Source organism: Musca domestica, unplaced genomic scaffold (assembly GCF_030504385.1).
Source record: "Musca domestica strain aabys unplaced genomic scaffold, Musca_domestica.polishedcontigs.V.1.1 33, whole genome shotgun sequence".
Classification (NCBI taxonomy): Eukaryota; Metazoa; Arthropoda; class Insecta; order Diptera; family Muscidae; genus Musca; species Musca domestica.
In genome coordinates this window covers 5,161,564-5,184,040 of record NW_026712312.1, presented here as the reverse complement: position 1 = coordinate 5,184,040, position 22,477 = coordinate 5,161,564, and the positions used below count along the sequence as shown (strand labels likewise).

The 22,477-nt window shown below is 33.9% G+C and overlaps 5 protein-coding genes across 6 annotated transcripts in view; 2 read left to right on the top strand and 3 right to left on the bottom strand.

Annotated features, from left to right (window-relative positions):
• The window catches only part of LOC101897629 (protein tolkin), a 152,460-nt gene extending 147,696 nt beyond the window's left edge, over positions 1 to 4,764 (bottom strand). Inside the window, exon 1 of one of the 2 annotated variants that reach the window (XM_005182064.4) lies at positions 3,426 to 4,764. The gene's annotated coding sequence lies outside the window, so the exon portion shown is untranslated. The remainder of the gene's footprint in view (positions 1 to 3,425) is intronic. The other variant, XM_005182065.4, reaches the window with a different exon arrangement.
• A 5,366-nt stretch (positions 4,765 to 10,130) lies between these two features.
• Positions 10,131 to 11,933, top strand: LOC131803770 (methionine aminopeptidase 1-like). The gene is made up of 3 exons (XM_059125451.1): positions 10,131 to 10,452; positions 10,510 to 11,256; positions 11,632 to 11,933. The coding sequence occupies exons 1-3, from the start codon at positions 10,299 to 10,301 to the stop codon at positions 11,862 to 11,864; spliced, it is 1,134 nt and encodes a 377-aa protein (XP_058981434.1). The 5' UTR covers positions 10,131 to 10,298; the 3' UTR covers positions 11,865 to 11,933.
• A 4-nt stretch (positions 11,934 to 11,937) lies between these two features.
• Positions 11,938 to 12,402, bottom strand: LOC131803771 (DNA-directed RNA polymerases I, II, and III subunit RPABC5). The gene is made up of 2 exons (XM_059125452.1): positions 12,194 to 12,402; positions 11,938 to 12,136 (listed from the first exon to the last, which is right to left on the bottom strand). The coding sequence occupies exons 1-2, from the start codon at positions 12,286 to 12,288 to the stop codon at positions 12,028 to 12,030; spliced, it is 204 nt and encodes a 67-aa protein (XP_058981435.1). The 5' UTR covers positions 12,289 to 12,402; the 3' UTR covers positions 11,938 to 12,027.
• A 593-nt stretch (positions 12,403 to 12,995) lies between these two features.
• On the bottom strand, positions 12,996 to 22,093 carry LOC131803780 (PAX-interacting protein 1-like). The gene is made up of 4 exons (XM_059125472.1): positions 22,073 to 22,093; positions 14,627 to 15,151; positions 13,373 to 14,563; positions 12,996 to 13,297 (listed from the first exon to the last, which is right to left on the bottom strand). Exons 1-4 carry the CDS (start codon positions 22,076 to 22,078, stop codon positions 13,076 to 13,078), a joined length of 1,944 nt encoding a protein of 647 aa, XP_058981455.1. The 5' UTR covers positions 22,079 to 22,093; the 3' UTR covers positions 12,996 to 13,075.
• LOC131803781 (uncharacterized) lies at positions 15,842 to 16,812 on the top strand. The gene is made up of 4 exons (XM_059125473.1): positions 15,842 to 16,033; positions 16,092 to 16,139; positions 16,223 to 16,377; positions 16,442 to 16,812. Exons 1-4 carry the CDS (start codon positions 15,952 to 15,954, stop codon positions 16,601 to 16,603), a joined length of 447 nt encoding a protein of 148 aa, XP_058981456.1. The 5' UTR covers positions 15,842 to 15,951; the 3' UTR covers positions 16,604 to 16,812.
• Positions 22,094 to 22,477: the final 384 nt, after the last annotated feature.

The following is a 22,477-nucleotide window of genomic DNA, read 5'->3' as shown; positions in this document are numbered from 1 at the left end:
TGTGGCTTGAGCGAAAGATTTGAACATACTGTCGAATGGGACATCTAGTTCGAAGTTCGTGGTGGAAATTATATTTCGCTCGACCTGCATATTCAGCAGCGGGTTCTACGATACCGGATTGACCAGAAAAATAACATCTCAGTTGCGGCCAGCGACTGCCACCTCGATGCATTCTACTCTTTTTTTTTCATCAATATGAAATTAAAAGTTCTTCTTGAAAAGTTATCGAAAATCTCAACATTTTAGGACATAGATGGATGGACATGGACACATATGTTAAAATTTAAATTAATCCAGCTAAAAATGTCGTTAGGCACTTTAAAATATGCTTACTTGGTGGGCTACTGATAAATTTCCAAATTCCAAATGTTCGGAAAACACTGGACATTTTTGTGACGACATTTTTTCTCTTCTCTACATTTTCAAAATTTTTACATTTAACACTTTTCGAAATTATAACTAATTTTGAATGTATTATAACACATTAGGTGTATTTTTGGTCAACATCTTACTACATTTGGCCGGAACTTCTATTTTAGCAGGAATTTATTATCCCACTCTTTGTCATATAAATATTTGTAATATTTGCAAGCCTTTGGTTCATTCTTTGCTATCGAAACACTACTATAATAGCCGATTATTCAGTTATTTCATTTATGAAATCGGAAAAAATCTAGTAAATTCTTGGAGGTTCTAGAACACAGCATATGCTACACATTTATACTCGCATATAAATAAAAAAAATAAAGTTTGAAATTGGAAATCCCCAATTGGTCGCAATCCTTCTGATACAATTTAAGGTATTTCGATGGTGTCAGCCACAATTGATGTACCAACATCAGTTCTCTTTAGAAACAAAAAATTCCTCAAAATATTTTCAATATAAGTCCACATTGTAAGATAAAATCGACCGATTTGAAGTGTCCTAGTTTGGATATGTTTACAATGGGTATATTTACTTATTTTTATTATTTCAATACTACTTCAAAAATAACCTGTTACAACACCTATCTCCATATAAAGGTTTTGAAATTGGTAGCCGAATATTCCAACAAAATGAACTGTAATTTTATACTATCGATCATCTAGTAAAAACTTCAAACCTTAGGGTTTTTGGGACCTACATCACATTATTCATCCGATTGCTTATGATTACGACGGGTTTAACGTTGTTATTACTTGTTTTTATAGGAATTTGTTGTCTTTTGTATTTATGTAGGCACATAATTGAGTACAAACCCCATATGAAGTGATAACAACATCCGCACATCTGTGGGTATTTCACCCAAAATAAGTAATTAGTTTCTATGATGTTATAAAATTTTCCAGACATTTCGTTTTCGGCCTTATGTACAGATGAACATAGGGTCAGATATGAAAGTGGACACGATGTTGATTAATGCTGTGAAATGAAATGTTTTGTTTTAGAGATTGTAAACAAATTGTGAGGATCAGTGTGGAATTTTCCTTTGGCAAATAGCAATTTAGTCCAAAAATATAGCAATTTAGTGGGGAATATTTGTATGGTGAGAAGATCATGGGTAGATTTGTAATTTACCTTGGTTTTTAAATTTAAAAAAAATTTAAATATATGTTTACACGAGCTTTCCTTAATTAAAAAATACATAAATAATAGATATAATCTAATTGAAAAACTTAACAAATAGGAGAAATTTTCTTTTTTTAACTTGGATGTGATTTATTTGGTAGTCTTGATTTGAGAAATACTGTCGCACAAAGCAGAATACAATGGTGGGGATGGCGAGTATTTTTTTTTACTGTACGTCGGATATTAGGTAGACCAGCAAATTGTTTTTATACAATCACAAATAAAATGTTGAACAATTCCGAAGATATTAGTCGATACACCCTCTATCTATGACGAGCACTGTATTTTATTTAAATACAGTGTTTTTTTTTTTTAATTTTCTAAGTGTTCGTAAACTAAGAAAATTTTGACCATGCATTCAGAGTGGTCCCACTTGAAATGAACGAAATACGCCAACTTTTTTAAAATGTTTTGATTAAAAATTTTGAGTAAAATGGAAGACTCGCTTTAAAAAAGTTCTAAAAACGATTTCGTCCAAATAAGTTTTAGGTAAAAATCCTTTATTTCTATAAAACACTTTTTTGACCTATAAGCCCATTTAACCATAATCCTGAGGGCATTAGTACTTAGGACAGTGTACACAGTGGAAAATATAAAACGTCTCGGAAATTCCCCAACAACTGACACTGTGGGCCACTTTAGGGGCAGAGGGAATCCCTTAGGGTTTTAAATTCGCGTGCCAATTTTTTATTTTAGGGTATAGTCCCAGATCTCCCTATTCTATTCTGATATAATACTTACATCTGATATTATCACCCACAATTGGAATTTTCCACCAACCAGAGTATATTGGTTGGGAACGTGCACTAAGGGGGTACTGTTATCTTGGACTATACCATAAAATGAAAATTTGGCATGAGAATTCAAAACCCCTTTAAGGAATTTGTTTTAGTAAGATGGTTCTCTATCCTTAAAGCAACCTAAATTTAAGATCTGGTGTGAAGATAGGATATATTGACCCACTGTTTCTGGCTTAAAAAATATCCATGAAGCTCATAAAAAGCGAAGATAACAACTGATTCCATTCAATACACTCAATATTTCCATTAACACAAGATCTGTAAAAAAGACGGTACAGATCGGACCATTCCTTCTGGTAGCTCCCCCACAAAGGGTCAAAGTTTTGAATAACCAAAATGATCATAAAATCCGAAATAAACATGCCTTTCTCTTCATATTTCACATATCTCAATTGTTTTACACAAGATCTGGAATGAAAATGAGACATATGAGTCCACTACTTCTGGTAACTCCCCCACAAGGGTCAAATTTGCGAATAGCCATGAAACTCCCAAAACACGGAAAGGACATTCGAATTATTTCGAACTCGGCACATATCAATATTTCCATCAACACATGATTCTTTGTGAAGATGGCAGATATCGGACCACTCCTTCTTCCACCACCTCTTCCACAAAGGGTCAAAATTTTGAATAATCAAAACGATCACAAAGTACGAATTGGTCGTCGAATTCTCTTAAATTTTTACATATCTCAATATTTCTACTAAAGCAAGATCTGGTGTGAATATATGAATATATAGGACCATTCCTTCTGGCACCTCCCCCACATGGGGTCAAAATTTTGAATAATTTTTTTTTTTTTTTTTTTTTGATAGCTAGAAAAATCGATTGAAACGAATTTTACTTCATGTTTAAAAGTTATTTCCTAGTAACAGACCTAAAATATCTACTTTCCCCAACACAACTGTTGCATTTTTTAAATAGTTCTTTCGTTTTTTCGCATTATTTCGAACATAGCTACATACGTACGTATCAACAAAAGAAAATAATTTAAATGATTTTACACTACTTACCTCTATTTGCAAGGCGATATAAAAAGCAGACCGGCAGATTTCAACACGACGATGCAGAAAAAAAACCTAAACAAATGCAGCGCTATTTACTATAATTTAATTTCGATGTAGGTATGTTTGGATGTTTCCGTGCGAGCAGGCAAATCAAACACTGAAGCAAGCAAGCAGTTTGCGCCTTTTGTTTGAGAATCTCCCAAAAACAAAATTGTGAGCCCTCAGATTCGTTACCAAAGAATTTCCGCGTAAAAAGAAGCAAAAATTGCAAATTGCGTTAACCCTTTGTTCCGAGCTGTTTACATGAAAATTCGTTTCACTGTTAATAAATCAAATAACGGTTATGATATTCGCAGAAAGCAAAAGAAGAAAGGAAACACAGGCACACACACGAGAAAAAAATCAAATATCGGTGAAATTGCAACTCGACAACAATAACAACAGCGTACCAACTTAACTACCAACAACACCAACACACAGTCGAAAAATTGCAATGAAGCAAAATTGATAGCTGGCGAAGAAGCACTTCCGTTTTCCGTTTGGTATTGCGTTGCAATGCTAGAATGTTTTAACCGTCAAAACACACACTCACAGACACACACATTTGCTCACTAATACATTTCCATGGATTCACTTGGTTGCGAACGAACGAACAAACTTGCAATGCAACAACAACGGGGCTATAAGAATAACAGTGATTTGTTGCTGTTGTTGTTATTAAATAGTTACCGTTATTCCACCTGAAGCATCTTCGAACAAATAATTTCGCATCAAATATTTATTTACTCCTGTTTGAGTCGTAGATTCCGATATCTCTGCGATTGTTTTCGTCGTTATCACTACTCTTCTTATTTGTTTTTCTGACTTTCTTTTTTGGGGGGCAAATTCGCGCGCGTCTTTGCTTATCTCTTGTCGAACATGGAATCGAATCGAACATCAAGAACCCACCAAATGCCTATAGGTTTCAGTGTATTTGCAGTGAAAATAAATTATTCAAGTCCCATTTGATTTACTTCTGTCGTTGTATTCAATATCAATTTTCCTGCCTTACTTCAATACGGGCTCATCATCAACATCATTATCATATAATTCTAGGTAATATTTCTTTTTTTCTTGGTTTCTTTATGTCACACAGTTTTCTTTGTTTTTATTTTCTCAGCTTTTAGTTTTTTCTTTTTCGTTTTCCGTAACCGTTACCGCAGCGTTGCTCGTCTCGTACTCAACTAAACTGGCGTTCGTAAAAGTTTACTTTCAAATGTTTGCCGACGACACAATAACAATCCAGACAAGTGTATCCCGAACGGACGACCACATCACACATCAGTCAGACATCCAACCGAATGTGGTATCAACGACAACAGCAACAACATTACAACTAAGCATCCCCCCAACATTCGCATCGAACAAAACAAAACAGCATGGATGCGACTTCAGCTACTTGTTGTTGAAATTCCCGTTAGGGATGCTCGTTGAGAATTGAGGGAGAACGTTTAAAAAAATGTGCAACACAAAAAATAATTTCGGCGTTTTGAAAATTTAAATGGAAAACTAACCAAAATAGAGGGGGCAAGTGGAAGAAACCACTTCCACAATTTTGGAAATGCTTGAGTTAATATTCCTTGGAATCTAAGCATTTTAGGTTTATAGAGCCTTTGGCAATATTGTAGATAAAAATACAAGGAATATTTTTGTTAAAGATTTTAACCCTCGAGCGAGACAAAAAAGGGGTCATTTCGGCCCTTTTTGAAAAATATGGCTAAAAACTCCCCTTAAAGGGGAGTCTTTTGGAAATTTAAGATTCCTTGGTATCCGTGCATTTTAGGTTTACAGTGTCTTTGGCAATATTGTAGATAAAAGCCCGAAGAATTTTTGGTGGGGTTTTTTAACCCTCGGGCGAACCAAAAAAGTGGTCTTTTTGGTCCATTTTTAAAATTATTATTAAAAACTCCCCCTAAACCTGATCTAGCAAGTCAAAATATTCCACAAAATTATTTGTCATAAAAATCTACTATAGGCCTCAGAAGACATCAAAACCCCTAAATCTTATTTATATATAAAGAAAACACGCTTGAGGGTTAATGCCTCACTTTATGTGAGTCTTTTGGAAATTTTCGAATTAAGAATCCTTAGAATCCATTTTAGCTATATATAGTGTCTTCGGCAATATTGCAGATAAAAGCACAAGGATTATTCTGGTAGAATTTTTTAAACCTCAAGCGAACCAAAAAAGTGGTCTTTTTGGTCCATTTTTAAAAATGTTATTAAAAACTGCCCCTAAACGGGATCCTAGCAAGTCAAAATATTCCACAAAATTATTTGCCATAAAAATCTACTATAATCGCTAGAAATTTTATATATATTGATAACACACCTTAGGGTTAAAACCTCACTTTATGTGAAATGGCTTTTGGAAATTTTCGAATTAAGCTTCCTTGGAATCCGTGCATATTAGGTTTACAGTGTCTTTGGCAATATTGTAGATAAAATCATGAGGAATATTTTAGTAGTATTTTTTAACCCACGATTTAACCAAAAAATGGGTCTTTTTGGTCCATTTTTAAAAATATTATTAAAAACTCCCTCTAAACCTGATCCTAGTAAGTCAAAATATTCTACAAAATTATTTGTCATAAAAATCTACTATAGGCCCCAGAAGACATCAAAACTTTAAATCTTACCTAAACGCCAGAAATGCATATATACTGAAAACATACTTTGGGGTTAAAGCCTCACTTAATATGAGGCTTTTGGAAATTTTCGAATTAAGATTCCTCGGAATCCGTGTATTTTAGCTATATAGTGTCTTTGGAAATATTGCAGGTAAAAATACCAAGATTTTTTTGGTGAATTTTCTTAACCCTCGATTTAACCAAAAAAGGGTCTTTTTGGTCCATATTATTAAAAACTTCCCCTAAATGGGATCCTAGAAAGTCAAAATATTCCACAAAATTATTTGTCATAAAAATCTACTACGGGTCCAAGAAGACATCAAAAACCTAAATCTTACCTAAACGCCAGAAATGCATATATATTGAAAAGACACTTTAGGGTTAAAGCCTCACTTTATGTGAGGCTTTTGGAAATGTTCGAATTAAGATTCCTTGGAATCCGTGCATCTTAGGTTTACAGTGTCTTTGGCAATATTGTAGATAAAAACATGAGGAATATTTAGTAGAATTTCTTAACCCTCGATTTAACCAAAAAAGTGGTCTTGGTCTATTTTTAAAAATATTATTAAAAACTGATCCTAGCAAGTCAAAATATTCTACAAAATTATTTGTCATAAAATTCTAAATCTTAAAGTTATATTTACCAAAAACACACTTGAGGGTTAAAGCCTCACTTTATGTGAGATAATGCAAAAATCCCCTACAAAACATTATTCGAAAAGGACGATGTCAAAGCCAACAATGTTCTTCATCGAATTTCGCTATAAGTTACCAAAAAAATAAACCTTTTTAGCCGTCGAGCGAACCAAAAAATGTGTCTTTTTGGTCCATTTTGAAAAATATTATTAAAAACTCCCCCTGAACGGGATCCTAGCATTATCTCATAAAATTCTACTATAGGTCCTAGAAGACATCAAAAGTCTAAATTTTACCAAATTCCCAGGAAGTCATATTTATCAAAAGCACATTTTAGGGTTAAAACCTTAGTTTATGTGAGTTTATGCAAAAATCTCCAACAAAGCCTTATTTTAGAAGGATAATGTCAAAGACAAAAATATTCCTCATCGAATTTCACTATAAGTCTCAGAATATACCATATATATTAGTACAATGGCTTTCATGAAAATTATAATCGAAATTTATGTACTACAAGAGAAAAAAATGTGTTTGCTTGTTTACTGTTAATTTAACATACCTCATATGAATTTATGTGAAATTTTCCTACGAAGCACCATTTTACAAGGATGATGTCAAAGACAAAAATATTCTCCATCGAATTTCACTATGAGTTACCAAATAAAAGAAATCTTTATTTCCATTATATATCAAGAAAATCTTTGTTTTAATTTTGGAAAAAAAAAGTAAAAATATTTTCCTATTTTTTGATTCATTTTTCCTGGGACTTTTATGTTGACGCCTGAAAGTAACATAAAATCTCGTTTTAGGCGGAAGGTTTCAAAGAAGAAATATTCTACACAAAATTTCACCCCAAGTCTTAGCATAAACCATTTATCTAGGTACAATGGCTCTTAAGAAAATTACGTTCGAAATTTATGCTACTGAAAATTATGTATTTGCTTGGTTTACTTTTAATCTAACATACCTCAAATGAGGTGATGTAAAATTCTCCTACAAAATATTATTTTAGAAAGATGACCTCAAGGAAAAAAATATTCCTCATTAAATTTCACTATAAGTCACCAAAGAAAAGAAATTTCTATATCCACCGCATATCAAGAAAATATTTCTTTGAGTTTTGCCCAAAAAAAGCAAAAATATCTCCATATTTTTTAATCAATTTTCCTGGAACTTTTTCGAGTTTATGCCTTAAAGTAACATGAAATTTTGTTTTAGACGAAAGGTTCCGAAAGAAGAAATATTTTACACAAATTTTTTTTTAAGAAATTTACATTCGAAATTTATGTACTGTTTGCTTTTTTTAATGTTAATTTAACATACCTCATATGGGTTTATGTAAAATTCTCCTACAAAATTTTATTTTAGAAAGGTTGCGTCAAAGCCGGGAATATTCTTCATAAAATTTCACTAAAATTTACCAAACAAAAGAAATATGTATTTGCCCTGCATACCAAAAAAATCCATAAAAAGTCGAAAATATTCTCACTTTTTTTATAAATTTTTTTTGACAATATTGGTACAAATTTTTTCTTGATATATAATGGAAATAGAGATTTCTTTTCTTTGGCGACTTATAGTGAAATTTGATGAGGAATACTTTTTTCTTTGATGCCAACCTTCTGAAATGATGCTTTGTTGGAGATTTTTGCACAGACTCAGATAAAGTATGGATTTAACCCTAAAATGAGTTTTTAAAAAATATGGTGAATTTTAGAGTTTTTAGTTAAGATTTAAAGTTTTTTGTCTTCCGGGGCCTAAAGTAAAATTTCAGGTCAAATAAATTCGTAGAATATTTTGTCTTATTACAAAAGTAAATAATCCTTGTATTGTCATCTGCAATATTGCCAAGGCACTTTTAGGTATACAGTGCCTTCGGCAATATCAACAGATTGATAGGAATCTTAATTCGAAATTTTCAAAAAAAAAATGTGTAAGAGGGGGAAAATTCTCCCTCTATTTAAGTTACTTTGCGATATAAACTTTCAAAATGCGGATACACGTGTCTTCTTTTTTAGCTCTACTTTCATAATCTGCTGGTTTTCCCCATAATTATTGAAAAAATTTAAATTTGTCGTCCTGTACCAATATTTTGCCCGTCGAACTAAATAATATTTTCAAAATCATAGTCAGATCTTTCTGGTATGATGATTAGATATTTTAAATACCAATTTCCCAAAAAAGAAATAAGAAGGTTGTTCCGTTTTTAGAATGCCAACTAAATACCCAAATCGTACTTTCAACAGAATATGCCTTACTTTGGTATTCGGGGCTCTTAACCGCTTTTTGTATATTGCCCATGTGAAGGTAGACACCCATTTGTTATCCATTTCGAAAAACTTTTTCCGCCTGATTTGGATATTATTTAAGTTTTTCATATCGTAGAGGTTATCAAAGGTAATAGAATTCTATAATAAAAAAATGCATTTTCAAATGTCCATCTCTAAAGTCCCATCTCAAGAAAATCATTAAAGTTCGATGTTTGAATCAAACCTGCTGCATGCACAACAAATGGTTTGAACATCTTCATTTTTGGTTAAATGCTCAACAGGACATTTGTGTGTATGTATTGGTGTGAGAAATACAAAATATTTAGAAAAACAAAATATTTGGTTCTTCAAATTGTAAAAAAAAAGTAATTTCTTAATTTTCTTGATATTTTTTAATAATATTAAAATTATTGGTGGCATTTGCCGATTTAAAACAAAAAAATGCACAGTATACCTATACGATAATAACATAAAAATTAATTAATTGTTGCAATTGCCACTAAAAGTCGTCTGTTTAACAAACTGTAGTGATTGAAAATATAAATTTGGACATTTCTATTAATGGGAGTTTGAAAATTCTTACCAAACAAATATCTTTTTGGTAATTGTGGACATCCTTTGATTTACTAATTTTTATCCATTATCTCTTTGGCACTGATGAAATAATCATAAATTAGCCTTCTAATATTAAATTATATTGATTGATATTCTGAATTTTGTTGTTTTTTTTTTTTCATTGTGAAAAACAGCCCCATATATTTTTAAAAATCAGCGGAATAGGCTTAAGATTTAAATATGAGTGTATTCCATAAAATATTATAAGCTAATACTTTATTATGAATAAAACGACCACACTTGAAGATTGTTTTAATACGTTTTTCGCATGACTTATATTTAATGTTAAAGTTTTTAATAATAGCTTAATATTTTAAAAGAAAACTTGATTCCCCGCCAACAATTATGCCTTTCCATTCATTCAACTAATATTTTTCATATCTGGCAACATTTCACACACCGGCAGGCGTTGTGATATCAACTCAGTTGCATGCCAGAGAAACACAAAGAAGGAAGATGAAGCAAGCATCAATTCACTTTGAATTGAACACTGATAAAGAAGCAGCTGCACTATCGATTATTGTGTCATCGATTGGTCGGCAGCTCTAGTTAATTGGCGAATGCAGTGATAGGAACTATTTTTAGAATTTTCATCTCTTTTTTCTACTTTAGTGTCCAAATAAAGTGCACTTTTCTCTGATCCATATAGCGGGAGATAACCACCCCACGCCGGCAAATAATCTCTCGAAATGGTGCACAAATGTGAAACTCCCAATTGTGGCAAGGAGGCAACGTTGCAGTGTCCAACGTGCTTGAAAATGGGAATTCCTGGTTCCTATTTCTGCTCGCAGCCATGCTTTAAGGGTTTCTGGAAGGAGCACAAGCTAATTCATGCTTTGGCTGGTAAGAGATAATACATAAAATTATCCCCCAATCAATTATTACGTTATGTTATTGTAGAAGGCGCCGCCAAACCCAAAGCCAACGAAGACGATGGCGGCTATAACCCATGGCCTCATTACCGCTTCACCGGCAAATTACGTCCATCTGAAAAAACGCCAAAGAGGCCTGTACCTGAAAGTATAGAACGTCCAGACTATGCTGATCATCCTCAGGGTAGGGCTGCTTCCGAGGAAGCCATGCGTGGCAATACTTCCATTAAAGTCCTGGATGACGATGAAATTGAAGCCATGCGTTTGGTAGGTCGTTTGGCCCGCGAATGTTTAGATGCAGCCGCCCAAGCTGTTGATGTTGGTGTAACCACAGACGAGTTGGATCGTTTGGTACATGAAGCAGCCATTGAAAGAGACTGTTATCCATCACCTCTAAACTACTACAATTTCCCCAAGTCATGTTGTACCTCAGTCAATGAAGTAATTTGTCACGGCATACCTGATCTTAGGCCCTTAAAGGATGGCGATATTTGCAATATTGACGTAACCGTCTATCATCATGGATTCCACGGCGATTTAAATGAAACATTCTTTGTGGGCAATGTTTCGGAGAAACACAAGAAATTGGTGCGAGTCACCTACGAAGCATTGAGTAAGGCCATTGAATTGGTTAGGCCCGGTGTTAAGTATCGTGAAATCGGAAATGTTATACAAAAGTATGTTGCACCACATGGCTTCAGCGTAGTCAAGAGTTATTGTGGTCATGGCATACACAGACTATTTCACACTGCCCCGAATGTGCCTCATTATGCGAGTAAGTACAAAGTTGAAATTTGTGGTTGTAATATTCAAAAGCAATAACCGATTTGTAACATAGCAATCAAAAAAAAATGTGACTTGCCTTAATCATCCTCTTAGTGGCCCTAATAAGATGCAATAGATTTGTTGAATCATACAATAACTGATTGTTTTTAAATGTTTTATAAAACTTGTTGCATCTTAGGCGAAATTTGTATAAAACATAACGTCACTTCATACAGAAATTCTAATCTTCATGCGTTTTTTTATCGAGTGATACATTTTTGTGTGCTTTTGAAAATCATTGCATTTTAAATTAGAGCAAAAACCTCGCTTTTTCCATTCTTTTAAAATAGAGGTTAATCATTTCATTTTTTAATTTACCTTTTAGAAAATACGGCTGTTGGTGTCATGAAAGCCGGCCATACCTTTACAATAGAGCCCATGATTTCCGAAGGCGTTGCCAAGGCGGAACAATGGCCCGATGATTGGACTGCGGTCACAGCTGATGGCTTGTATTCAGCACAATTTGAGCAAACTCTGCTGGTAACAGATAATGGTTGCGAAATTCTGACAAGACGTCGTGAGAAAAACGGCCAGCCATGGTTTATGGACAAAATGTAGACCACAGACATACAAATTGTTTTTGTACATTTTACACATCAATTGTTTTGTAATTAACAAAGCGTTAATGCCGTTTTATTTTACATGAAAATTGTCAAATTGTTTTATTTATTTACATGCTAACCTTAAATTAAATTAGATCTAAAGGAAGGTATTCCACCATTTACTTCTCGAGAGGAGCATAATTCAGCAATTTTTCAATTAAATCCACATGACCCAACAACATACGACGACAGCAGTAGCGTTTCAGACCCAGGGCATCCAAAGCGTCACTAGAATAAAAATATTTCGTTATAAGATTTTCTAGAAATCTTTGTGGCTCGTCTTACCCCTCAGTGTATTCCGCTTGCAGTAAGCCCAGATACGACTCCCATTTATTGCCAATAACTTTGCCACAGGTGAAACAGCGAATGGGAATAATCATGTTGGTTGTTTAATATTTTTAGCTGTGTTTTTTCGAAAATAATAGTAAAAGTCCAAGCGTGCAAGTAAACGTGCGCTATTTTAACACAAAACAAATGGAGATGTAGGGATCTGTAAGTCGACATTTGATTTAAATATCAAAGTTGCCGTTTCAGTTTGTAATCGAAAAATCGATTACAATCTATTGGGTTAATGCGTAAAGTAGAGTACGCACTATCAATTTTGAATAATGGTTTTGCACAAAAGATCGATTGTTACCGTCCAGTTCCAGCCCGATGCAAACGGACATCATCCTGGATTTCAAATTGCCACTCAATTTACGAAATTAATTTGAAAAATATGAACTTTAACTATTGCAAAAGTAATAAGGATAATTAAACACTAGTAAATAATTGATATGTATATGTAACTGCAAGAATTTTGCAATTTTCTTCGATGTCATAAAGGAAAAATAGGTTAGTAGTAAAAACTAGCATTCTTGCAGTTCTGGAACAGACTAAATGTTGAAAATGTCGCTCAAAGATTGGCATATCAATTCTGAATCAGAGGAAATTTTGATAAATTTTGAATTTATACTTGAGTGTTTTTTTATCTATTAGAATTAAATTCGGCGAATTAACTTCGACATTCTCCTGAGTAAAAATGCTTGTTTTTAATAAATTAAATAAATAAATAATTTTTTCTTTTATTATAAATTAAAAAAATAAAAATTAAAAATTAAATTCGAAAATATCGTTAAAAATTTGGTTTATAAATTTGAAGTCTGTTCAGTTTTGAATCTCAGCTGTCTATTTTTGTTCTTCATTTGAACTTAGGTAATGTTGGGGTTCTTGTGCTTCCTGCTGCTGCTGTTCGTCCATTTGTTGTTGCAGTTGCTCTTCGGCCGACTCTGATGATGTTGAAACCTCGAAAAGTTCGTCATGGGATTGGGCCTCATCACTCGCTTCGGCATTGTCAACGTATTCAATGGAGCTCTTGCTGATGTCGTCGGAACGTTTTTGCAAACGGGCCTTTAAAAGAAAAAAAATTAGAGAGATGTTTTTAGCTGTGAACTTTTTTGTTGGAAAAATAATCTGAAGGCTTACCTCTTCATCGGGAACAAAGATGCGCAGTGGTGTATCGGCACCTAATTGTTGTTTAACCAAACGTTGATGCTCTTCGAAAGCTGAGGCGGCTGGATCTAATTGTTGCTGTTGCAAAGCTTGTGGGTGATTTTGTTGCACAAATTGTTGCTGTTGTAGTTGTTGGAAATGTTGTAACTGCTGTTGTTGCTGCAACTGTTGTTGTTGCAATTGCTGTTGTTGTTGTATCTGATGTTGCTGGAATTGTTGTTGTTGCTGTTGTAATTCCTCATACTGCTGTCTTTCAGCCTCAGCCTGCTCCTCCTCAGCATAGGCTTGCAGTAATTGACTGGAATCCTGATGAGCATTGCCGTAGTAGTTTGACACAACAAATCCAGCTTCAGTCGTCGATGTTATGGCCGATGGTGGTCCAGCAACATTTTGCAAATGGAAGGGTGCCGTTTCCAGTGATTGATGTTCTTGGTCGAGTGCTGGAGCTGCAATGAGAGCGGCAAAATGTGGTGCCACATCTAAGACAGCCTGATTACTGCTGTGCAAATCCTTGGCTGCCTGTAAAATCTGTCCATTGCTGGCCACCTCTTGGGTCAGATCGGCATTCACATAGCCTGCCTCCACAACGGGTGCTGCCTCGACGGGCTTAAACAATTGCTGTTGATGTTGGGTATAGAGATTATTCGATTGAGTAACCAAATAAGTGGGATTGTAAATCGGGATGGGAGCTGGTTGGACGGCAGCAACATTGGCGGCAACGAGGGGTTGAGTAAATTGTATGGGATAGATTTCGGGAACAATCTGTTTGGAAGCCTGGGCACCGACGATCTGCACCAAAGGTTGGGCAACTGGCAATTGATTACTTTGAATATCAGCCGGCAATGGTTTGCCATTGCTTGGTGTATTGAAAGGTTCAACGGCTGGACGGATTTGGGGAGCGGGCAATGATGGATCCGGATCGGGAGCATAGTATTTCTGCGAACCAGAGAAGTTATCCACAATAGTTTGGTCGTTGGTGTTCTCCTCTACAACTTGGTAGTTGTTTTGCTGTTGGTGATAAACTTGGGGTTTGGGCGATGATGAAGTGGGTGGCAAATAGCTTTCCTCGGGATGCAAATGATTGTCTTGCAGCGACAGATTTGGGGCGGGGATTGTGTGAATGGGATCAAAGTGATCGGCAATGAAGGTTGTGTGGTGTTCCAACTGAAAGGAGAGAAGTTTTTTTTTTAATTTGGTTTTCTTTTATAAAACATGAGGGAAACTTACCGGCAAATGCTGCACCTCTGAACTGGCAAAGGAAATGGGCTTCTCATACTTGAAGGGCACATCATAACTGGTAGCCGGTTTGTGAATATTCAATGGCTTGAGTTTAGCACCGTTCAATTTAAGCTTCAATGGTTTACGCATTAAATTGGGATTTTTCAAATAGATTGGTGAGGACAACTTGATGGGCCTGGGGTGGGCCCTGTGATGATGATGTGAACTGGCCGCAGCATTGATGTGATGATGAATGTGGGCGTGTGGTGCATGCGTATGGGCATGATGTTGGTGAATTTGATGGGCATGGGAGTGACCCAACTTTGGACGACCTTTCAAGACCAATTGACTAGGTTCATCGCTGCGTATCTGGACAACTAGGGTTTTCTGCTTCGAATTGGGTGATCGCAAAAATGACGTCTGCTTGCCGCTCTTCAAGGGTACATTATAGAAATAGGGAGATTTCTTACTCAGTGGTGGCTCGCCCAATGCAAAGGCCAGTAAGGCAAAGAACAGCAGGGTTAAGTAGAAGGGCTGAAATGAAAAAAAAAGAAATAAATAAATTTATTAGGGTTTTCAAATAGAATTAGTTAGTCCACGTTTTATTTCTAGATTTATGTCTACATTTTCATTAGTTAAGTTTACTTGCGGCAAGTCTCTGTTTGTAAGAGCAAGAGGCAGAGGTAATGAAAAAACAGAAAAGGCAAATGTGTGAAACCAAAATTGATGAAAACAAATTGCCTTGCATGTGATTTCCAAAGTAAAGACGAAAAGAAAAGGCTTAAAATAATTGCTTGATCAAATGTAAATCACTGGAAGGAGAAGAAGAAGAGTTGCAAGTGACTGCAAGAAGAAATTTGTCCAGCAAGAATTTGCAAACTCTCAGAGTAAGAACTGTCACAATCTCTCTCTCTCTCACCTATTAAAATACCCCTCATTGGTTGTAATATCCCAGTGGGAAAATGGAGAATGCATTACATTGATAATGAATAATTTCTTGCATTATATGATTTACATTACAGAATTTGTCTAAAATATTCGAGAAAAGAATGCAATTTGAGCAAAAAATGATTATAACATTATTGTTATGGAATGCATTATATTATTCATCCCAATAGAAGCGAAATGGTAATTTCATTTGACGAAATCTGCAAATTGATTACCGTCTATATTCCAGAATCTATACACGATGGAATGTGTAGTTTTATAGTTTTTTTCTTTTTTTTTTTTTTTTTTGTCCCGTTATTTTCGGGCGACTTCATGTCGCGTTATTGTTGAAATTCGTAAATTTGTTTAGTTTTGTTTCATTTGTGTGACAGTGAAGAAGTGAAGAAATGTCTATAATAAAAAAACAATTTGTGTCACCCCTTGCACCCCAGAACGCAATACTTCAAACTGACGAAAATAAAAAATCAGGTAAAATACTTAAATATATATATATTAATAAATAAATTACATATTTCTTATATTATAGAAATGGCCCGAATAGAAGATATTGAGAAAAACATTAAACTACTAAATGGTAAGTATTTTATTTCATAAACATTACATCATAAATAATTTTATATATATTAAAATCAACACTTTAGTTTCATACTTTTGCAGATAAATTTGATACATGTATAAATGTACTGACCAAAATTGAAATAAAACTAGATACTCTATTGACACAGGATTGGAAAAAAATATACTTTCCCATACAAAATGAGGCAGATCTCCACAAAGTTGAGAAAAAAATTGGGGAAGACTTCGCTTCGTTTGTAAGTATTGAATAATATTAAAAAATGCTAATATAATTATTAACGACAAATTCTTTTTTTCCAGATACCCATCATGGAAAGAATATTGTTTCCTTCTGGAGTTGTAAAAAACTTATGTAGAGTACTTTCCGAAGAATTGATTATGAACTATAACTTTGAAGGAATAAAAGGAAAAATGGCTTTTAAGTCCTTTGAAAATATAAATAAGTTAATGTATGGTAAGTAAAATTGTTGAAATTTTCTACATTAAATACTTTTAAAATATACATATTAATACATATATTATTTATTGCAGAGGTGTCAAGGAGGGAAGGATACGACGAGAAGGAATATAAGAAGGATGTCAAAAAGGCATTCCATTTGATAAAATTAAGGCAGTTTAAGAAAGCACAGCTCGCCAAAAAACGTAGCGAGAAATAAGAATTTATTTAAACATAATCCAAAAATGTATTATATTTTATGTTTTTGTATGTATTCACAATGAGTTTGTTTATGTTTTTGTATTCCAAGAATACGTACATATATTTATAAAATGCATATAAACTATGTTTATTATTAATAAATTATTATATTTCAAATTAAAAGAACATAATTTGTATTCTGGGGGAATGAATTATAAAACAAATGATAAAGTATTAATTATTTAATGCATTGAGATACATCAATTATATAATGTATACTTAAAAGATTGTCCAAAATGCATTATATAGATTGCATTATATTACGAATCGCTTAGGCAAACAAAAGGAATGCATTATTTTCCTAGGACATGGACCGTGTTAACAATAATGAATTCTGGAATGTATAAATCATAGTGTTTATGCATTACCTCTTCGTTTACCATACCTTCCATTTTCCCACTGGGATTTTGTTTGGACAACTCCCGATTTTTAGACCACTTGTTATCCATTTTTTAGGATTAAAAAAATAAATAAAAAAAGTTTATTAATATATTTTCTTTTTCCCCAACTTTACTACTTTGTCCAGTCAGCCTGCTTGTGATTTGTAACGATTATCTACTTTCTAAAACAATATGAAATACAACAAACAACATATTTTGGATGTTAGCAAAAACAACAAAAGCAACAAAGTGGTAATCCAACAGACGAATAACAACAAATAGTAACAAAAAGTACTGCTGCTCTGCAATTAAATCAATAAATTTCTTAATTATAAATAGCCACACTCGCTTAAGCCCAAAACGGCCGATAAAACGAAAGAAAAAAAATGCCAAATCAAAAGTGTGTCTGTGGCTTGTGCGCTTGGGCATTGGAGAGATATGGAAGCGATACCAGTGAATTGTGGCCATAGATGGATGAAACATAAAATCACGTAGCATTGATTGTTGACGTATTCCGTGGCAGGTAGTTAAATGGTTAGTTAGCTGCAGTGGTGGGGTTGGTCGATTGGTGGAGTTAAGGTCTTGAAGTGGCTACGTCTGTCTGTTCATTTGTCTATTTAATGTCTTTTATTCATTGTCAAGTGTACGCTGAGTTATAATGAAATTTCCAGACAACAACAGCAACAAAATTGAAACTAATATCGTTTATTTACTTGTATATTAACTGGGCCTGTTATTACTATGTGTGTGTCTTGTTGTTGCAAAATGCAAGAAACCCACTTGATTACCAACTGCCAATACCGTTTCTATGCCATGTATTTATTGGAAATTGAAAACGAAAGCTTTGACTTCCTTCGGAAACTGTGCTGTGCACATTTTTAGGGTTTGTTTGAGAACGTGACATTTGAATATTGTGTTTTTTTTTTGTGGTATGGAGTGCCCTTTTTCGAGGTATGACACAAGTGAAATTTTCACCACAATCCAAATAGGCATTAATACATATTTTGCATATTAAAAAAAGGTAGTCACTGTATTGCGTTACATACATAATTATCATAATTTATAGGCAATATTAACAAATCAATAGTTGTTATATAAAAAGAATGGAATGTGTGCATTCGGGTCATTGGCGATGGGGAAAGGTGTAGAGGGAAAATTAGAAAATAAGTTTTTTTTGATTGGAGAGTTCAAATAACCAGTAAAGAAGCCATCGTTAGATGGCCAACGTTAAATTTAGATCATTTAGGAGACAAAAATTCAAGTCTTTCTATGATTACAGGAAAAACCTAGTAAAGGAGAGCTTAAAATAGTTTTAAGACTTCATATCTAAAAGTAACCTTAATGGAAAAAACAACTTCCCTACTCTTCTTCTAACAATGTATTCGACGAAGGTCTCTCAAATTGAAAATTAAAATATTATACTTATTTTTTGCACATTTTTTAGGCCACTTTGTCCCAATACTATTCCTATTCTAAACTATGTTTGTTAATGTCTAAAACATGTACATTAATTAATTGACTTTTGTAATCTAAACTCACAGATGAAAATTGCGTGCAATTGTTGACAATTTTGATTCTTCGACACACACGAGTGCCAAAACTTGAGTGGCAACATTAACTGGTGCACAAAATAATACCGGGCTGGCATTAAAAACAAATAACGTTTAATTTAAACATAAAGGCATCAACAACAATTTTGATTATTGTATGCAGATAATGAAGATCTCTGCTGCTCTGCTGTGACTAAGTGTCGTCTTCAACAAGAAATGTTGAATGTTATTAATTTGACAATCGTTTTTGAGATCACTGGCAGAACGTGCATTTCGCTACAGCTTTGTGTAAACATGCTTATTTGGAAAGTGTTCCAATTAAAAATTAATACCATAATTGATAATCAGATTTCTTTTTGTCTGTGATAAATAAAATTTAGAATACCATGTTTAAGGTAAAAGTAGGAAGATATCAGAAAATGGTAGGCAAATTTAAGAAAGAATGGGAACGAATGATAATTTTTTTTATTAAATTTTTGAAAATTCGTTCAAGTAAAAAACTATTTCTGATTGGCGGATAATGTTAATTTTCAATATGTAAGACTTTAAACAACATATTGACTAAGCAATCATTTAAAGTACAATAAATAAATAAATAATATATGGTAAGTCGTGGAAAAATGTTTCTATAGAACTAATTGATCCGATTTCCTAGTGAAGGTTGGTCCACGTTTATTAATAGTAGATTTTCTATATGCAATTTTGACATTTTGGATTCTTAGTACAATATGTATTCCTTCTTGCAAAAAAATGTCAAAAAATTCCCACTGTTTGGTAGACATCCAATATAAAGGTGATGACACATAAGAAGCTTGGCATCATTGCCAGGTATATTAATGTCAAATTATTAGTGCGGCTTTAACATTCCTTTACGATATGTCACAAAATATGCCAGGCCGAGATTTCAAACTGCCTATGTACCCTCACCTTAAAGATACCTCGATATTTGACGTATTTTAAAAAATTTAAGTGATATGAAATTTTTTTTTTTTCGTGATTTATATATATTTTTTTTCAAAATCATGGAAAAAAGGTTTTACAATGGCCTGGGACGGCCAAAGAAGAACTCAACCCCTCTTAACAGAATATTTCAAAATGTTCTAAAGAAAAAGGAACTCTAAGAGATTTTTTTTTTGGGTAGCTGTGAATTTTGCGAATAACGTAACTGTTCTTCCAAGGGTGATGATTTTATATTCCCTCGAGAACAACTAAGAAGACTAAACTTGTAAGTTCCCCTTTGGGGTCTGAGACATCTCACTTCTATTTGATGGTGCACTGGAATTGAACACCATTCCAATGTCGGAAAAACGAGGTGGGCCGCCTCCGATTGCTGGTGGGACTGTATTTAATAAATTTCCGGGAGGAGGAGGAGTTTTGCCGAGTACAACTCCTGGTGAAGGCGTTGTAGAATGTCAAAAGTTTATCATCGGGGATGCTCTAATGGAAACTTTCCATTTTGGAGAGTTCCGAGTGAACCAGATGCCATATAGAGCAGTTTTCCGAAATGTTGACATGATATTTTGGACAAGTCTCAAAAATATATTTTTAAACCAGACCCCAGAACAACTTGCTCTCATGCGAGCAAAAGAGTGAAACTTTCTCGAATTCGAGCGAAGCACTTCTGGGAGTAGAAAAAATAAATCAAACATAGGGAGCCCACTCTAATTTTTCGAACAGGAGTGACTCGGAAGTGCTCTTAAAAAAAGAAGCTGGAATTTTGAAATTTTTTTATTGGAATCCCTGGTAGGTTTGTGTTGAAGGAGTAGTTTTGGAATTAGGTGTTACAAGTGCACGAAAAATACTAAATAGTACTATATTTGGTACAATTGGGTATTTGGTGAACATATAGTGCTTGAAATTTGGTATTAGGGTCACTGTTTATGTGCTGGTCATATGGAGGTGATTTCGGAAAGGTTTACTATAATTGTACGAAACGCAATAAATGCTACTAAATTTTGATAGGGCTGGAATTCTCAAATTTGATATTGAGGTCTTCGCTGGTATATGGGATTGAGATTTGGCGGTGGTTTAGAAATGCGTCCTATATTTGTACGAAAGGTACACATTCGTACTGAATTTGGTATTGGGTGAAGAAATAGAGCTTAATCCTGAAATTCGATGTAGATTCCACTGATGGTATCTGGAATTGAGGTATGGAGGTGATTTTGGAAATGTGTACTATAATTGTACGAAAAGTACTAAATAGAACTAAATTTGGTATTGGGTGAAGGAACACAACTGAAATCCTTAAATTTGATATTGAGGTCTATGTTGGTATCTGGAATTAAGATATGGAAGTGGTTTTGGAAATGTATACTTTAATTGTACGAAAAGTACTAAATGGTACAAAATTTGGTATTGGATAAAGGAATAGATAAGAAATCCTGAAATTTGGTATTGTGGTGTCTGTTGATATCTGGAATTGAGATATGGAGTTGATTTTAGAAAAGTGTACTATAATTATACGAAAGGTTTTAAATAGTACTGACTTTGGTATTGGGTCAAGTTATGGGGCTGGAATTGTGAAATTTGATATTGGGGTCTGTGTTGGTATCTGGAATTGTGATGTGGGGAAGGGTTTGGAAATATGTCCCATAATTGTACGAAAAGTACTAAATGTTTCTAAATTTGGTATTGGGACTGAAGTCCTCAAAGTTCGTAAATAGGCCACGTCAGTTCATGTCTTCGTATAGCTACCATATAACGTTTTTTTCCGGATGTTCGGTATTTTGATGATTTTAGCAACATTTCTTTACCGGAATTGTTTCAACTTTTGTATTTAAATTTCGTAATTGGTATTACAACAGTCTATGGCTGAAAATTGCGTACGCAGGTTCGGAATCGGTGCTACAGCCTATGACAAAAAAACCTTGTCTTCGAGGATACATAAGGGCGAGCCCATATAGGGGCTTTAATTTAGAGGTATTTTTCTACGGATTTTTCTACGAAAATTGTTCAAGTCCCTTCAAAATGATAGAAGGTATTAAAAGTTCGGCCCGGTCGAACTTAGCTGCTTTTTTACATTTTTTTTTCATTTTTCTATTAATTAATTAATTCAATCTAATCGGGTTTATTATCTCAACACCCCCCTCCCCCCTTCATGGATTTTCAAATGCCGCCAAATATGTAGAATTCAAAAGAAACTTGTCTCTATCGTCATTCAAATGTCTCGTTGGTTAGTGAAATCTTGGCAATGTTTATTGTCACCCCAATCTATTTTTTCAATTCAAAATAAGACAATTTTCAATATTTCTGTATTTTCTCTTTGCTTTCTTTGTAGAGTCTCCTCCACAGCCTTACTTACCTTCATTGTGATGCAGTTGTGATCAAAAACAAAGAATCCTTTTTTGTGATGTTTTTTTTTTTGATCAAAAATACAAATATTTGATCAAATGGAAATCAGATGAAAGTTGCAGTTGTAGAAAAAAGTGAAGTTGTTTTGTTTTCAATTTAGACAAACGAAAGAAGGATATCTTCAAGTGAAAATGAAGAAAATTAGAAAAAAAGTAGTAGCCAAGCGGTGTTGCTGTTGACGCTGTTGACGGGACGGAACGACGAACAACAATCTAATTCAACAACACATAAATGAAGATTAAAATTGCTATCAAATAAATAATCACATCAATCAACTTCATGACACCCGATGTGAAATGACTTCCAACACTTTTGAATGAAATTAAATATTTTTTTGTTCGTTTTTTTTTTTTAT

What these genes read in the sequence shown, in the direction of transcription:
- LOC131803770 (XM_059125451.1), top strand. Translation starts at nt 10,299, where the DNA reads ATGGTGCACAAATGTGAAACTCCCAATTGTGGCAAGGAGGCAACGTTG. An exon ending in GCTAATTCATGCTTTGGCTG is followed by an intron (nt 10,453 to 10,509) that starts GTAAGAGATAAT and finishes ATGTTATTGTAG; the next exon opens with AAGGCGCCGCCAAACCCAAA. An exon ending in GAATGTGCCTCATTATGCGA is followed by an intron (nt 11,257 to 11,631) that starts GTAAGTACAAAG and finishes TTTACCTTTTAG; the next exon opens with AAAATACGGCTGTTGGTGTC.
- LOC131803771 (XM_059125452.1), bottom strand. Translation starts at nt 12,288, where the DNA reads ATGATTATTCCCATTCGCTGTTTCACCTGTGGCAAAGTTATTGGCAAT. An exon ending in CAAGCGGAATACACTGAGGG is followed by an intron (nt 12,137 to 12,193) that starts GTAAGACGAGCC and finishes TTTTTATTCTAG; the next exon opens with TGACGCTTTGGATGCCCTGG.
- LOC131803781 (XM_059125473.1), top strand. Translation starts at nt 15,952, where the DNA reads ATGTCTATAATAAAAAAACAATTTGTGTCACCCCTTGCACCCCAGAAC. An exon ending in AAACATTAAACTACTAAATG is followed by an intron (nt 16,140 to 16,222) that starts GTAAGTATTTTA and finishes ATACTTTTGCAG; the next exon opens with ATAAATTTGATACATGTATA. An exon ending in GGGAAGACTTCGCTTCGTTT is followed by an intron (nt 16,378 to 16,441) that starts GTAAGTATTGAA and finishes CTTTTTTTCCAG; the next exon opens with ATACCCATCATGGAAAGAAT.
- LOC131803780 (XM_059125472.1), bottom strand. An exon ending in CAGAGGTGCAGCATTTGCCG is followed by an intron (nt 14,564 to 14,626) that starts GTAAGTTTCCCT and finishes CTCTCCTTTCAG; the next exon opens with TTGGAACACCACACAACCTT. An exon ending in TCTTTGTTCCCGATGAAGAG is followed by an intron (nt 13,298 to 13,372) that starts GTAAGCCTTCAG and finishes TTTCTTTTAAAG; the next exon opens with GCCCGTTTGCAAAAACGTTC.